Source organism: Pyrus communis, chromosome 14, assembly GCF_963583255.1.
Source record: "Pyrus communis chromosome 14, drPyrComm1.1, whole genome shotgun sequence".
NCBI classification, from domain to species: Eukaryota; Viridiplantae; Streptophyta; class Magnoliopsida; order Rosales; family Rosaceae; genus Pyrus; species Pyrus communis.
In genome coordinates this window covers 23,115,323-23,130,095 of record NC_084816.1, presented here as the reverse complement: position 1 = coordinate 23,130,095, position 14,773 = coordinate 23,115,323, and the positions used below count along the sequence as shown (strand labels likewise).

The following is a 14,773-nucleotide window of genomic DNA, read 5'->3' as shown; positions in this document are numbered from 1 at the left end:
CCAAGCCCTCACTGATAAATATGGGTGCAGTGTTGTAATCAAGTAACCAAGTGTGAGTAGCAAAGGATCAAGTCCAAAGCTAGAGTTCCACTCCAAGAGTGATAGTGAGAGTGAAAGTGTTCCATTACACATTGTGAGTAAAGTTTAAAGTGATAGAAAGTGTGTGTTATACTTTCTTGTATCCATCAAGCCTTATCTTTGGCTTGGTAAGACTACTCTTGTTGTACTCATCATTTTCATATAGTGAAGATTGATCGTTGTTCCATGGACATAGGCATAAATTGCCGAACCACGTAAATTCTTGGTGTCCATTTTCTACTTTACTTTGTGCATTCTCTATCTTGTAGTACCGACATTCCTAACAATATGTTCCTTAAATTACAATTGTTTTATCCCATTTAAATATTGGTAGCAGAAGTTGTAGGAATGAAATACCCTTGAATTGTTAGAACAGGAAACCTAACAATTTGAGGATCAAACGAAAGAGATTGCCGGATTAAACTGGAATACAACTCGTTTGCGACGAAGCGTGTTTGTCATCTCCACCCAAAGGAAATTGCATTACTAGTACTGGCCTTGAGGCTCCTCGAAAGAACGGGATTCTGGCTTTCGCAGGAGGAGAGCACTGATCTAGCTAGCTTATCTAATTTCAAAGCAGATGTTGCAGGAAGGAAATTGCATCAAAATTGTTAAGGTTTAGTGATAGCAAAGTGTAACAACCATTGAAACCAATACAAATAAAATATACGAGCAAAAATCCATAACCAATTCCACCAAATTGAACTCTATTTATTTGAACAAGGAACGACGTTGTAAACTTTTCGCACCAACCTGATGCAGTCCAACCAGTGCAACATCTCCACATTGGGGTCTCTCTCGATCACGACGTCCGACACCGTGATCTGCGTAACGCCCCTGTAGCTGGTGATCTTCCCGCGCACTCTGGCCACCACGCCGAGCTTAATATCGGCAGCGAAGCGCATTGCGTTTTGGGCAATAAGTCGAACATCTGGCGGGCTGCGGCGGGAGAAGTAGAGGGAGGAGAGCTGGTTGAGCCAGAGAATGCAGCTGACGCAGCCGGTGCCGTCGTCGATGGTGAACCTGAGGAACTTGTTGGGTTTGAGGTCGCGAGAGGTGACGGTGCCGACGGTCTCAGCGCGGGAGAGGAGAGCGCCGTTGCGGGAGAAGGAGATTGGGTCCGAGGAGGAGGAGGAGGTTTGGGTGAGAGAGTTGAGGTCGAAGGCCAAGAGTTTTACGTGGGTGTTGTATAGTGAATGCTCCATCGGTAAAGAGATGAGAAATTTGAGAAAAAGTGCAAAATTGGGTACTCCCAATGCAGTTAAGGAGAGAGAGAGAGAGAGAGGGAGAGAGAGAGAGAGAGAGAGAGAGAGAGAGAGAGAGAGAGGGCGGAGGCTGGCGGCCGGAGGGGAGGAGGAGGCTGGGCTTTATGGGTTAAGTTTGTTCGCCGCCATTGATTCTGAAAAAGCTATCTGCAATTCCGCAAATTTGGGAATCCTGTTCTTTCCCGCTCTTACAACGACGAAACGAAGCCCAAGACATGCCGTCGGGGTTTATTAAACTTAACTGCATGTTTGCCCATAAATCGTAGGGATTTTTCGTTTTGGTCCTTTTTTTTCATCCCAAGTTGATATTTTTGACAAACAATAGCATTAGCGGGGCTAAACTGTTAATTGTCAAGGAGGACGATCGATGGGGATCGAAGACGTACCAAATTGATAATTTAACAGTTGAAAATCTGTCTACTAAGGAAAGAAAGTGGCTACTTAGTAGTTCATAGAACTACATGATCACCTTTTGAAGGCGATTTCGATAATTCATCTACTTTTTCAAGTGTCATTCACTTACTCTTAAGTGACAATTACAGGGCTAGAAATTTATAATAAAAATCGCACAAAACCAATGAAATCGAATATGTCAGTTTGATTTTAGAGTTGTTTTCCTATTCATCACTAAAACTTATTGAAATTGAAAATTATTTTTTCACTTTACGAATCAACTAAATTGAATTGCGCCTACCACTAATGATGTCAACATTTATAAAGTTTTTATTATTTTTTATTTTTTTTTAGTTTTATTAGTTTTATTTTTTTATTATTAATCAATGTGAATTCATATAACTAGATAGGTAAGACCAACTCATGTGCCACATGAACACACTAATAGAAAATTCAATGAAAAGACAGTAGAATGACTAAATTAATTTGTAGGTTCTATTTTTAGTAACCAAATTGATGAATTTTTTATTTCAGAGATTATTTTAATTGGAGGTTTCAACTTCAGGGACCAACCGTGATTAAAAAAAAAAAAAACTAATAAAAAGAGCTTCAAAACTTTGAGTTTTAATAATAAGGACAAAATAAAGAGTAAAGTGAATAGTACCAGTATTGACTTTTTAGTGTAAATGTGATTTTTCGTTAAAATGAACAGTATTAGAAACTTTTCGTTAAAATTCTCTATGAAAACCCTTTTGAAAACGATTTACCAAAATTGGAACAAGCACATAAGGACCAAATTGGAACAAGTATCAAAGTTTAGGGGTCAAAAGCATACATGTGCTTTGAAAACGATTAATGGGCTTGAGTAGGCACATAACCCAAGTTGGAACGAGAGCGACCCGAACGATCATCCCGTTCCCTGGTTCTCTACGGAATCCTAAACCTAAACCCCTCTTTTGAAAATTGGGGCTAAATCAATTTCCAATCTTCAATAGTCCTACAAACCCTAATTCGAAGGAACCCGACCCAAATTCTTGCCCAGCATGAGAGCAATTCCATGGAGTGATAAGGAAGGAGATTCGGATTCCTCATCCGGGGAGTCATCAGATTCACCACCCTCCAAGAAAACAGCTTCACAAGGTACATATACATACACATATACAAATACATATACATATATATACGTATATTTGTATATTTACTGGTTTGGGTTTTGTGTGTTGTGATTTTTGTATTGAATTTGTTTTAGCTGGCTGCATACTCTGTTATTTTCTGCAGGGAAATCTGGGAAGCCGAAGAGCAAAGTCGTGGACTTTGAGGCACTGAAGCAACATGGCTACAAAGGTGGGCCCTCGGTGCTGGCTGTGCCGCCACCAAGAGAGCCGGAGCAGGATCCGAACTGGTCTTGGGCTACCGGCAGGGAGGACGGTAAGGACAGCAAGCCCGGAGCCAAGAAAACCGAGGAAGAAGAAGAATCTTATGAACAGCGACAGAAGACGAGGGCTGCATTGGCCTCGGGAGAGAAGCTTGAAACTGCGCTGACCCGGAGCGATAAGCGAAACCTGTCCTTCTCGCAGAAGGAGAAGAGGAAGAGAGAGATCGGGCAGGCAAGCAGGGGGAAGAACTATGTTGAAGAAGAGAAGAGGTTGCTGAGGGAGAGTGGTGTTTACTCTGGTTTTGATGCTTAGGAACTCTATGTACTGTAATTTGTAATTTGTCATTGATTTTCCCTTGGATTCGAAATGACACTTTCGACGAAAAATTTCTGGGTTTGTTCAAGACAATCTCTTTCACATATCTTAAATGCATAACTGATCGTATTTTTGCAAATCCGAATGAAAGAGTCTGCGATAAAATTAGCTTATAATGTACACAGGAGTCGAGTGTTCGATAGGTAAACTGCTCTGGTTAAGCTCACACAGTTACATCTAAACAACTGAAAACTCTTGGTGTTGGGTAAAATCCATGCATGTAAACATCCACCACTAGAAAGCCAAAAGAATGACGCAAGCATCACGCGATATGACCAAATTGCTCGATAGATGGTTACATACAGGAAGCCTTCTCGTAGTCTTGCTCGACAGATGGTCAACCGTCCTCTCTTTGTGAAGCCAATACGGTTACTGCTCAGGTGGAGATGTTGACCTATTGGGAAGAGTCCTGTATATTGCTCTGATAGTATTTGGAGTTGTTCTGCAACAGCCTCCAACAAGGGAAGCCCCTGCTTCACACCATTTGTTTACATACGAGACAAAATCTTCATCTGAAACCCCAGTGTTTTGCTGCAACGCGGAAAAAAAGAAAAGAGATCAGAAGAGTTGGTGTCTGGACAAGAATATCACAACTACAGAATTCCCGCACTAATTCCACCTTCTAGATAACAACAATATTTTCACAGATAATTCTATCGAAAACACGAGACAACCATAGAAGCTTCACTTACCACCCACATCTTTCTATCTGGATCATAGCTTTCACCACTATTTGGGTACACAATAATTGGTTTTGTAGCCACCTGAAGGATTTAAACATGAAAATAAGTACAGGAACTCCAAACAGAGTAATGTACAATTGTAATTATTCCAGGAAGCCTACAAATTGGAAATACGTCAGAAATATAGCATATGAAAATGTAGCAGGATATGTGTAGTTTGTTGATTTTTCATTGAACATTAAGAATTAGAAAATCTCAGAAATTGAAACAGTAAATACAGTTTAAAGTCACCGGAGGCGATTTTATTGCTGCTCCAACAGTTGGTCATATAGCTCAGTTGAAGCTTTTATTGTTTGATCAAGATAAGGAACGTAAAATAAATTTATTCAAACGCAATACAAATAGCCTAAATGATTATACCTGTGTAATTAATGTTAACAGTCCATGGATATATCTAGGGGGAGTGCAGTTGATTCCAACTGCAACAACTTTCTTGCATGATTCAGCAACTGTGGCGCATTCAAGGAGAGAATCACCACTAACAACATTGATGCCGTCTTTAGAGTTGAAAGAAAACCATGCAGGAAGTTGCATGTTTTCTTCTTCCAAAAGCTCAGCATAAGCCTGCATAAACACTGAGCATGATTAACCGGGGGAAAAGAATAAACACCAAGTTAAAAGTCCAGACCAAAATTATGTCAAGATATTTTTCCTTGAAAACAAATTAACATACATCTCGAGTAATAGCCCCATTTTTACTAAATTTCATATCTTTCACTTTCGGTCACATTAAGTGCTTACCAATTAAAACATTAGCCACCTAATTAAATGTTATCAGTAAGCAAGTCTAGTAAGAAGCCTAGAATAAAGAAAAATTGGCCTGTCAGATTTCCTCAACCAACAAGGACAAGAAGAAATTAAATGCTATCAACAAGCTTGCGATCGTTACCTGAGCTTCCAGCTTATTTGGAACTGTTTCAAATGCAAGTAGGTCAGGACCTGATTCTGCTAGGATTTGGACCCTTCTCCGATGAAAATCTTTTAATCTTCCTAGCGTCATAGCCTCACCATAATTTCCACTGCCAAGGGACAGACTCAAAATATGAATATTAAAAAGACATTTCAAGTTCAGAAAACAATAGCCTTTTCATGCAAATAACGGCAGCCAAGACTATCTAACTTCATCTTTCAAAGCCTTCTCTGGGATCAAAGGAACACATTTTCCTAAGCGAAAATCCTACTCATATTACGTCAACAATACAGTTAGAGGACCTGAGACTGTTTACATGCGAGGTACTAGTACCAAAGCCAACAGGAACAATAGCTGATGCAATGAATTTTTATAGCAGAACTGACTCACCTGTACTCGGACCCATCAGCCAAATAAGCGCCATAGCTCCCCACAGATGCCGCAACTAAGATTGGCCGACGCTTGAGAATTCTACCATTTCCACTGTCAGCAGAAGAGCATTGAGTACATCTGTCGTAATAGATATCTCGTGCCTCTTGGGCAATTTCAACACTTTTCCTAAGCAAAGATTCACTCTCTTCTGTAGAAAAGCCTTTGGCCTTGAAACCTTGAATGGTGGCCTGCATAACAACTAACACTTTCAGTTTCAAGAAAAAATATAAAATGAGAGAGACATCATCAGTTACCGGGATTACCTGATACGATGCTGTGATTATGATATCTGCACCAGCTTCAAGGTAATCAAGGTGTACCTGCTCCAATACGCAACAAAACAACACGGTACATGGTCCTATTAGTTAATCAAGTCTACACATGAATTGCATTTACATAAATCAATCTCCATTCTTTTGATTTCGTCTTCACAAAAGCTGAATCCTTTACACAAGAAAGAAAGCAAATGTTCAATCCTGCCTGACTTATCGATAGAGAAATATATAAATTAAAGTTGCGATTAGTTCATAGAAGTCGCATTCCTCACTAAATACATGATCAAAGCATAGCAACGAGTTTCCTTCTGATCCAAACAAAATCAGCAAAATCTGACAACCTTTGGTCCAAATTCATAGATAAGAACTAAATTCCCAACAAAAATCGAATGGTAATTCCTAAAAAACAAAGCTCAAAATTGTCTACAACCAAAATGTCCACAGCAAAATTAGCACTTGAGAAACCTAGCAAAAACCCATTATTCTGCACATATCTACACTCACCAGAGTGCAAAACAAAGCAAATTACATTCCCAATACAGCATTTCTAGAGAGAGAGAGAGAGAGAGATGATGATACCTTGCGAATGAGGTGAGGGGAAGTGAGGAGGCATTTGGCGCTCCAGAGAGGATCGTTGAGGTCAGCGCCGTGGCGTTCGAGCTCGGTGGAAAGTCCACCGTCGACCACCGCGACTCCGCCTGCCTGCCTGAGTAAGTCCCTCATTAACGACGACGTTTCGGCGCTGCCTCTGCTGCCCATCCCGCCGTCAACGCAACCACGACTATCTGAATGTGGGGAGTGGGTTTTTGTAATTGTATTTGTTGGGAAACCGGAAAAACAAACTAAACCCACCGACACCTGGCTCCCCCTGTTTTTGCTCTTTATAGCATTTTAGATGCTCAAGAAATAAGAATTACCTATTTGAAATTAGCACCTCGACCCCTTAAGTTTTGTATAATACCAAAATGTCCGCGGGTGACGTTATATTTTTTGTTCTCGTGTTTGAAAACGCTTAAAAATGGGACGAGAAAATTACTATTTTATCTTATTGTTATGTTATGTTTATACGGTAACAGATGTACACAGTTTTGAAACGTTCTAATATATCAATATAATATTATGTGTAGTATTTATTGTTGGTTAATTGTCATGTCAATTTGCATGCGTGCTTCATGTGGATATGGAGAAATTTTTTCATGTGCCAGACAAACAACTCAACACATTAAGTGTCATAATATAATTTGTTGAATTTTTTTTTTTTTCAAGCTTTCAACCAATTGTATTATGATACTTAGTGTATTGGGTCGTATGTCTGGCACACTAAAAAATCTCTCATGGATATGGTATGGGGATGATCATGTAACAGCTCGTCTCGGAGTTTCTCAAAACAAAAGGGCATTTCTGTAATTTCATAAAAAAGGGGATATTTTGAAATAGGTTTACTTTTGGGTCTTGTTTGGTGTGCCCAAGGGGCCTACCTTCGGTTTTTGTTCCCCGGCCCAAAGCAACTCAGTTCTCTCTCCCTCATTTTTCTTTCTTTCTCTCATCTTCCCTGCAACTCTCTCTTTGTGCTCTCCCCTTCGGCGACCCATACCCACCCACAGCACGACGACGACGACACCACCAACCCCTCCCCCCTCCCCCGATGAGCCTCTCGACATGGGAAGGAAACCAAACCCAGGCTCCCAGCATAAGCCGTGGGTTTCAAACGACATTCCTGGCCAACTTCAACCATCACTTGGGAAACAAAAGGTATATTCATAAACTACTATTGGCGGTCTTCAATTTGGTGGGTAGATTGTAGATTAGGGTGGAGAATCGGGGTTGAACAGAGCTTGGGAAGCTCCAGCCTCCTTTTTGGTCGAAACCAATCTAAAACCTGGTCTACCCGACCCAGTAACCCAAAACCCGAGACCTTCTAGGCCAAGCTCAGACCCATTGAACCCAGGCCTTTGGGCTGTGCAAACCCGAGCCTTCGGCCCACTAAACCTAGCTTAAGTCTAATAGCCCTAAAGTCCAAACCCAAGGCCTCCGGCCTTATTTGAACCCAAACCCAAACCTAGGCCTAGGCCCAACCTTGCAGTCCAGACCCATTAAACCCTTGGCCCAAAACCCTCAACCTAACCCATGTGGAACCAACCCTGAATGCGGGTCGACGTCTACCTTGGCCAGCGTGTGGAGCACACGCGCCTCCACCGGAGGTACTGTGCTCTAGCGTTGTCCACGGTGACCCAAAATGGTGCGTGGCGGCGCGTGGAGGTACCCAAGGTCCCCCCTTATGTTTTTCGACATCCTGAATCCATTTATAACGTCCGTTTTCCGAAATTCAATTGTTATGATAGAGTTTTATTAATTGGTACCTTTATGTGCTTAGGTGCAATTGTTTGTAGCGTTTCTGTCTTCGCTAGTTTGCATGGCTCTTCGACAAAGGAGTATCTATGAGTGGACCCCTTCAAAAATGCATATTTTACTATTAGAAATGCATACATGAAAAACATGATTTAATGGTTACGTTTTATGAAATGTTTATGAATAAATTGGTTTCACGCTTTATGAATTATCATGCTTTATCAACTTTACATTCTTTGTAGTATGTATGATTGATGACTATATACTATGAACATGATTTAAGATATGATGTTTGAGTTACTGAGCTCCGTTGAGATATATACACTTATATTTTGGAAAGATTATGTTCAATGATTTTTGTGCTTATCTAGTGGTCACTATATGCCTACAGGCAAATGATACTTCTATATATGCCTTCGGGTGAGTGCTGTATGAGCCTACAAGCGATTGATACTCACATTTGCCTTCGAGTGGGTGTTGTAGGAGCCTATAAGCGAATAAAGAGTTTTGAATGAAGAGTTCTATATGCCTTCGAGTGATACTACTACCACTATTTAGCACACTATATATGATATATGTTTTATTGAAGGTTTTACCGCATGCTAGGGTTTTCGGAAAATCTATTACATATTATACTATTAAGTTTTCATGAACTTTGGGGGTTAGTACGTTGTTCAATAACTGTTTAGTACTACTTATATATATATATATATATATATATATATATATATATATATATATCAACTTGGTTCACTCATGTTTTGTTTTGCGCTCCTTCAGGACTTAGAATTCAAGGCGTACAATCTTGCGAGGCGTACAATCCTGGCGTTAAGGCACTCCCGCATCGGCATTTTCGAGTCCTCTCAGTGTAGGACCCATTCCTTTGCTCATTCAATTTTATATTGTTCCTTTCTAGTGTCTTGGTTTAATTGTATGTTCTGAACACGTTCCTCGATTGCTTCTCATGCATGTTAGTATGGCTTCGTCACCTTCGGGTGTCGGCCAACACATGCCTATCCTGGTGTTTGGAGGATATCAAGGTCGGGCGTGTCAGATCATAAGTCCAAGTGAATTTTGGGATAAGCATGGGCAATCCAATAGCCAAAGAATATCCTCCAAATTTCATATCCAAAGATCCCTAAGGCCCCTACACAGCAAGTGGAAGTGTCCTTTGGGATTCCTAGTGGAACAATAGGTAGATACGCCTTGCGCCACAAAAAAGTGCAAACCAATTTGATTTTGGAATTTCTAGTGGTTTCCTCTCTTTTCTTAACTTTAAACAAGAAAGAATTGCCCGTCCACTCCTCATTTTCTCTCTGCAGGACGTCCGTCCTTTCTTGATGGACGGATTTTATAGCTATAATGTTGATATTTGTATCCCTTATATCAGTAAAGTATGTTATCGATGTGTTACTAACATCGTATCAACAATTCATTCATGTCAAAAGAACCGAATATTCTATTTAGAGAATAATCGTCTCGTGTCACATTGAAATAATTTCCAAACCACGCACAGAAAAAATACCAAACAAAACTGCCGGACCTTTTTCTATGGCTTGCAACAAAACATTACAGCACAAAATGCAGAAAAAGTTTGAATCCCAAAAGAATTACATTAATAAGAATGAAGAGGGAACCACAAACAAAAATATGGCTTTTCAAAAACGCTGTTTGTGCATTATTCAGAGATGTGTGCCTGCAGTCTAGCACTTAACTGGTAACCGGTTTTAGGTTTTCCTTAATTTGCACTGCACAATCTATAAAACCATGTTACACGAAACAAAGAAGGTCATGGACCGCGAGGTATGCTGAAACAGAAACAGCCGGTGGACTGGTCTTCAGGTATCATGCCGCCTCCCCTGCTCGTATCTATTGCATCCAACAGCTTCACTACCGCTTCCATTTCAGGGCGTTTATCCGGGCTTGCATCCCAACTTTTCCGCATGACACTGGCCAATGTGCTCGAGCAACATCATGGAATCTCTGGTCGTAAATTCTGCCATCATAGCATAAAGTATATAAGACAGAACATGAAGAAATAGTATACGTTACAAGTTACAACAAACATTTGGTGATCGACATAACTTAAAAACCAATGACAGACAAAGAACTTGAAGAATTATGTGCAACGACAAACCAACCTGTCGCACTACTGCAGATGAGACATCGGCAAAACATAGATTAGGATAAGGCATGTCGCAACAATAGATTTCCCATAAGCAAATAGCAAAACTATAGATGTCGCATTTCCTGTTGTATGGCTTGCCATCAAGGACCCACAGAAACCTTCATGTTTCCAGTTTGCAGGAAAGGGAAAGATGGAGAGTCGAAAAAGAGTGCTTCAAATCTTTATAGAACTAGATTTTGGAAACAATGAATTGAAAGAATTATACCTCTGGTGCCATGTACCCAAGGGTACCAGTCTCCCCAGTCATGTCCCTCGGGTTCTGAGCTTCTACTCGAGCAACGCCAAAATCAGCAATTTTCAATGTTCTACGAGTATCTAGCAACATATTTTCTGTTTTCATTTCATGGTGTACAATTTTCTTCGAGTGAAGATAGCTCAAACTGAGAAAATGGAACACAGAACCAAATCCTTCAGCTTAAAACACAACAACAAATCGAATAAAATCAATCACAAAAAAAAGGAACCTGACTCACCCTTCGGAGAGATCTAAGGCAAGTTGAATCACAACCTTAAAGGCAAGTTTCTTTCCTCTATTCCTGATCAAAAAGTTCTTTAGCGTCCCACCAGGAACATACTCAACAACAACGCAACAAGCTCTGGAAGGAGGGCGATTGTGAATATCGTTTGATGTGTTTTTAACAGGGATTTTAAGATTGGAAGTTCCCATTGAACTCCGACAAACTGTCACAGATACAACCGTTCCGGTTTAAATAGATAAATCTCAACTGTATGAGAAGATAATAGCACACAAGCATCATTTAAACCTGGAAGATCTCATTTTGACAATATTTCTAAAATCCAAAAATTGTTAGGACAGCAAACTGCATCAAATTTTTCATCTGAAACCATCACGACTTTATATCATGCATGCTGATACGAAGAATCAACGTATATTAGTTTTACCTTTGGAATATTTGGGTGGTCAAGCTTATGCCAAACAGCAACCTCTTGCTGAAACGACGCCCGAAAAGCAGCAGTTTGAGCTGCTGTGGCAATACCATCCTCCCCCCAATCCAAAATCTTCACTATAATATCAAAAATAGCAGCAGGCCATGAGAAGAATATTGATAAAAACAAAGATATGATCTCCTACTGATTGGGTTTTCATTTTACACTGTATTATACAACGCTGATTAGTGATTCATAAGACTTGCAATACGCACGACCGCTGTACGAAATATTTATGTATTTTATATTTTGTATCTATACGTAGGCAAGCACTCACGTGCACTGCTTCTTTTCTGCAGTGAAGTAAACCCTGAGTCTAATAAGAGTGAAACTTCGAAATTCGAGTCCACCATGCTAAAATCATTCCCAATAGTGATAGATTGATAGTTAAGATGTCTCAAGAAATAGATTAACCGTCTAATATACGATCGCTATGGCAACCTCCTGCTAATACTTAAGGCTTGTTTGGGACTACTACTGTCTTCTGCAAGAACTGCAGAAGCGCTTCTAATAAACACGTTGAAATTCTTATTAAAAATCAAATTGCTTTAGGGCAACTCCACCCCTAAAAAAATGCCCTGGCACCCAACCCATTTAATCTACTCAGTGAACAGTGATAGACCTCAACAAACAGTAATTGGCCAAATGCATCTCCACCCCTAAAAAAATGCGCTGACACAAAGTTTAAAAAATACGTTGGCACAAACGATCTCCACCCATACAAAATGCACTGTCATCCAGTTTATTTAAAATATTATTTAATTTTTTTTATAAAATAATAAAAAAATATTTTTAATTTCGAATAAGAATTTTAATCAATTTTAAGGACCCCATCTCAAAAACCAAAAAAAATAAGAGTCCACGTAGAAATTTGGAGCTTTCAAGAGAAAATGAAAGCAGCACTATCGCACCATCCAAAACCATCACCACCAACATCCACATCGGTCTTAGCCGCCCAGATCCGCTTTGCAAATTTGTCATCGGTGATGGCGTAGGCTTTACAACCCCGAAGAAGCCAGGGTCCCACCTGCTCTTCCCCTGCCCATTCCTCCTATCGCCAAGGCAAGCTGCCTCTGTAATCTCTGTGTGTATCTGGTGATTTTGTGATGAATTTTTAGAATTTTCAAGTTGAATTAGAATTGGGTTTTTTGTGCAGTTTAAGATTGTTCTGTGTCAACTGTCGATGACACTAGATAAGGAGAGGAACATTTCCCACACTCGGCGCCCTCGCAAAGGGAGAAAAAAAATATTTGAACGCCCTCCGACGTCACGCTGGTGTTAGCATGACGTCAAATGGGCTATCCCATGGGACTGTCGATTATGAGCCAGCCTATGGCCTGGCTTAGGCTGGGTACAAGCCTATTAGGCTAGGGTGGAGCAAAAAAAGGGAGGCCAATCCATTTTTTAGGTTGGGGTGGAACTACTATTATGGAAAGTGCTTCTACCACCTAAATGTGTTTCAAGTTTGTTTTATGAAAAACAGAGTCAAAAGTGCTTTCGGTTATCAAAAAGCACTTTTAGCTCTCCTAAAAGCAATCACAAAGACCCTTAACACTATATGAAACAATTATAGCTGACGGATCACCGTCTACCAACTCATCAAAATGTAATTTTTCTCAATTCCATTTCATTAACCACTAAATTAGGTTTAAGAAGTCAATAACATGGAAACTTAAGGTATGCAAAAAGTCCTGCACATCATCAAAATTGCAACAAAGAAAAAGAATCGAAACCGAATTGAAGCCTTCAGAGAAATCAAAGTACCTGCAACATCTTGGCCGTCATAGGCTCCGCGGTACACGGTGCCATAGGTTCCATGAGCAATAACATGTCTTATATCCAACTTAGCCAAATCAATCTCCCACTCTTCCATCTTTGCATTCACTTCCCACTCCCTCTCCCAACCCCTACTCAAGTGCTTCTCCAACTGGACATCCCAGCTCTTGAAATCGATCTTATCGGTTTGTGCTGATCAAGTTCAAAACTTTTAACACAAGCAACCGCCAAATCTCAAAACTCCACACCTTCACAACATAAAAACTTCCTTAAAACCTCCGAAAACTCGATTGAATTTTTGAGAAAGGAAAACGAAACCTTGGAGCTGAAGAATCCCACCAAATCGAGAAAAACAAATCAGATGGGAAAAAAGGAAGAAAAAAAAAAAAGTTTTGGGTATCAAACGAGAGTGAGAGCCAATAGAAAGAGTGGACAGAAGCGTAAAAGAAAAAATCAAACAAATATATAGGAAAATTTACGCACGGTTAAAGCAGTAAATTTCTGGGTCAGGTAAAAAATCCAAGCTTGATTTCGGAGTTTATTTACCTTCCTTTTTTACTGATTGACCGGAATTTTATGATTTCGTTTTCCTTCTTCAGATGGTCCGTCCAAATATATGAATCTTCGGTAAAATCAACAAAAACGCGGTTTTGTTTGATCCTAAATCATATATGCGCCGCCTAATCTTCACTTCATCGAATAAAATCATTTTTAGTATTTTGTATTTTTTTTACAATTTTAACTTGTTTTAGTTTTCATTTATGTGTTCAAGCAAGGGTGGATGCATATTGGGGGATCAGGATCCTCTCCTGAGCAAAGGGTGAGGATCCTCCTGATCAAGCTTGGATTTGGCTGCGGGTATCGATGAGGCACGGTTTATTTTGGGGCAAGATTTTGGATGGATCGACATGCACAGTTGCTGTTTTGGTGGTTGCAGTGGCGATGGTGGCGGACGAGGCAGCGGAAGCGGAAGTTTCTGGGTTTTCTTTTGTTTGGGTCTCAACTTTTGGTTGGGCTGCTGTTCTTTGTTTGTGTGTTTCGTTTTTGGACCTTTGTGTTGTATATTTTGACCATTTGTATTGTAATGTTTGTGGTTGAATATATGTTGGCTTTGTTCCAAAAAAAAAAAAATCATCATTCAAAATTTAGGGACCAACAACACTGCCCCAAGGGTATGATGATTTCTCAAATCTGGGCTTATGTTCGAGATCATCTTCATCAGACAATTCAAGGCCGATTTTTTGCTTGAAGTGGTGATGATGTGACCCATGCCATATATGAATGAAATAAGAAAGAGCTAGGTAGTTCCTGGGATTGATAAATGGAAAAATATATGAAGGAATATTATGGCTGAATGCTTTCTGTATTGATCAGAGGCTATGTAGCCCATATATATATATACAAATACAAGTGGTAAAGTCAAATCATGATTCTAACCCTATAAAGCCGTGATCCCCGCACAATACACGGAATGGCCTTTCTATAAAGCCGTGATCCCTGCACAATACACGGAATGGCCTTTCTAGTTTAGACAAATACAATATTTAATTACAATATATTCTTAATACTCCCCCTCAAGTTGGAGAGTGAAGATTATGAACGCCCAACTTGTCTCGCAGCTTCACAAATTGATCCTTCCCTAAGGCCTTCGTGAATATATCAGCT

The 14,773-nt window shown here is 40.0% G+C and overlaps 3 protein-coding genes across 3 annotated transcripts; 1 reads left to right on the top strand and 2 right to left on the bottom strand.

Annotated features, from left to right (window-relative positions):
• Positions 1-583: 583 nt before the first annotated feature.
• On the bottom strand, positions 584-1,450 carry LOC137714727 (CST complex subunit STN1). Its single transcript, XM_068453869.1, has one exon. It carries the CDS (start codon positions 1,281-1,283, stop codon positions 786-788), a length of 498 nt encoding a protein of 165 aa, XP_068309970.1. The 5' UTR covers positions 1,284-1,450; the 3' UTR covers positions 584-785.
• Positions 1,451-2,651: 1,201 nt separating this feature from the next.
• On the top strand, positions 2,652-3,550 carry LOC137715274 (uncharacterized). The gene is made up of 2 exons (XM_068454537.1): positions 2,652-2,876; positions 3,015-3,550. The coding sequence occupies exons 1-2, from the start codon at positions 2,780-2,782 to the stop codon at positions 3,422-3,424; spliced, it is 507 nt and encodes a 168-aa protein (XP_068310638.1). The 5' UTR covers positions 2,652-2,779; the 3' UTR covers positions 3,425-3,550.
• Positions 3,506-6,708, bottom strand: LOC137715273 (homocysteine S-methyltransferase 2-like). The gene is made up of 7 exons (XM_068454536.1): positions 6,427-6,708; positions 5,836-5,892; positions 5,531-5,760; positions 5,120-5,249; positions 4,591-4,794; positions 4,180-4,251; positions 3,506-4,018 (listed from the first exon to the last, which is right to left on the bottom strand). The coding sequence occupies exons 1-7, from the start codon at positions 6,604-6,606 to the stop codon at positions 3,857-3,859; spliced, it is 1,035 nt and encodes a 344-aa protein (XP_068310637.1). The 5' UTR covers positions 6,607-6,708; the 3' UTR covers positions 3,506-3,856.
• Between the last annotated feature and the right edge of the window lie 8,065 nt (positions 6,709-14,773).

What these genes read in the sequence shown, in the direction of transcription:
- LOC137715273 (XM_068454536.1), bottom strand. Translation starts at nt 6,606, where the DNA reads ATGGGCAGCAGAGGCAGCGCCGAAACGTCGTCGTTAATGAGGGACTTA. An exon ending in GCTGATGGGTCCGAGTACAG is followed by an intron (nt 5,250 to 5,530) that starts GTGAGTCAGTTC and finishes GTCCCTTGGCAG; the next exon opens with TGGAAATTATGGTGAGGCTA. An exon ending in TGTTAACATTAATTACACAG is followed by an intron (nt 4,252 to 4,590) that starts GTATAATCATTT and finishes TAAATCCTTCAG; the next exon opens with GTGGCTACAAAACCAATTAT.
- LOC137714727 (XM_068453869.1), bottom strand. Translation starts at nt 1,283, where the DNA reads ATGGAGCATTCACTATACAACACCCACGTAAAACTCTTGGCCTTCGAC.
- LOC137715274 (XM_068454537.1), top strand. Translation starts at nt 2,780, where the DNA reads ATGAGAGCAATTCCATGGAGTGATAAGGAAGGAGATTCGGATTCCTCA. An exon ending in CAAGAAAACAGCTTCACAAG is followed by an intron (nt 2,877 to 3,014) that starts GTACATATACAT and finishes TATTTTCTGCAG; the next exon opens with GGAAATCTGGGAAGCCGAAG.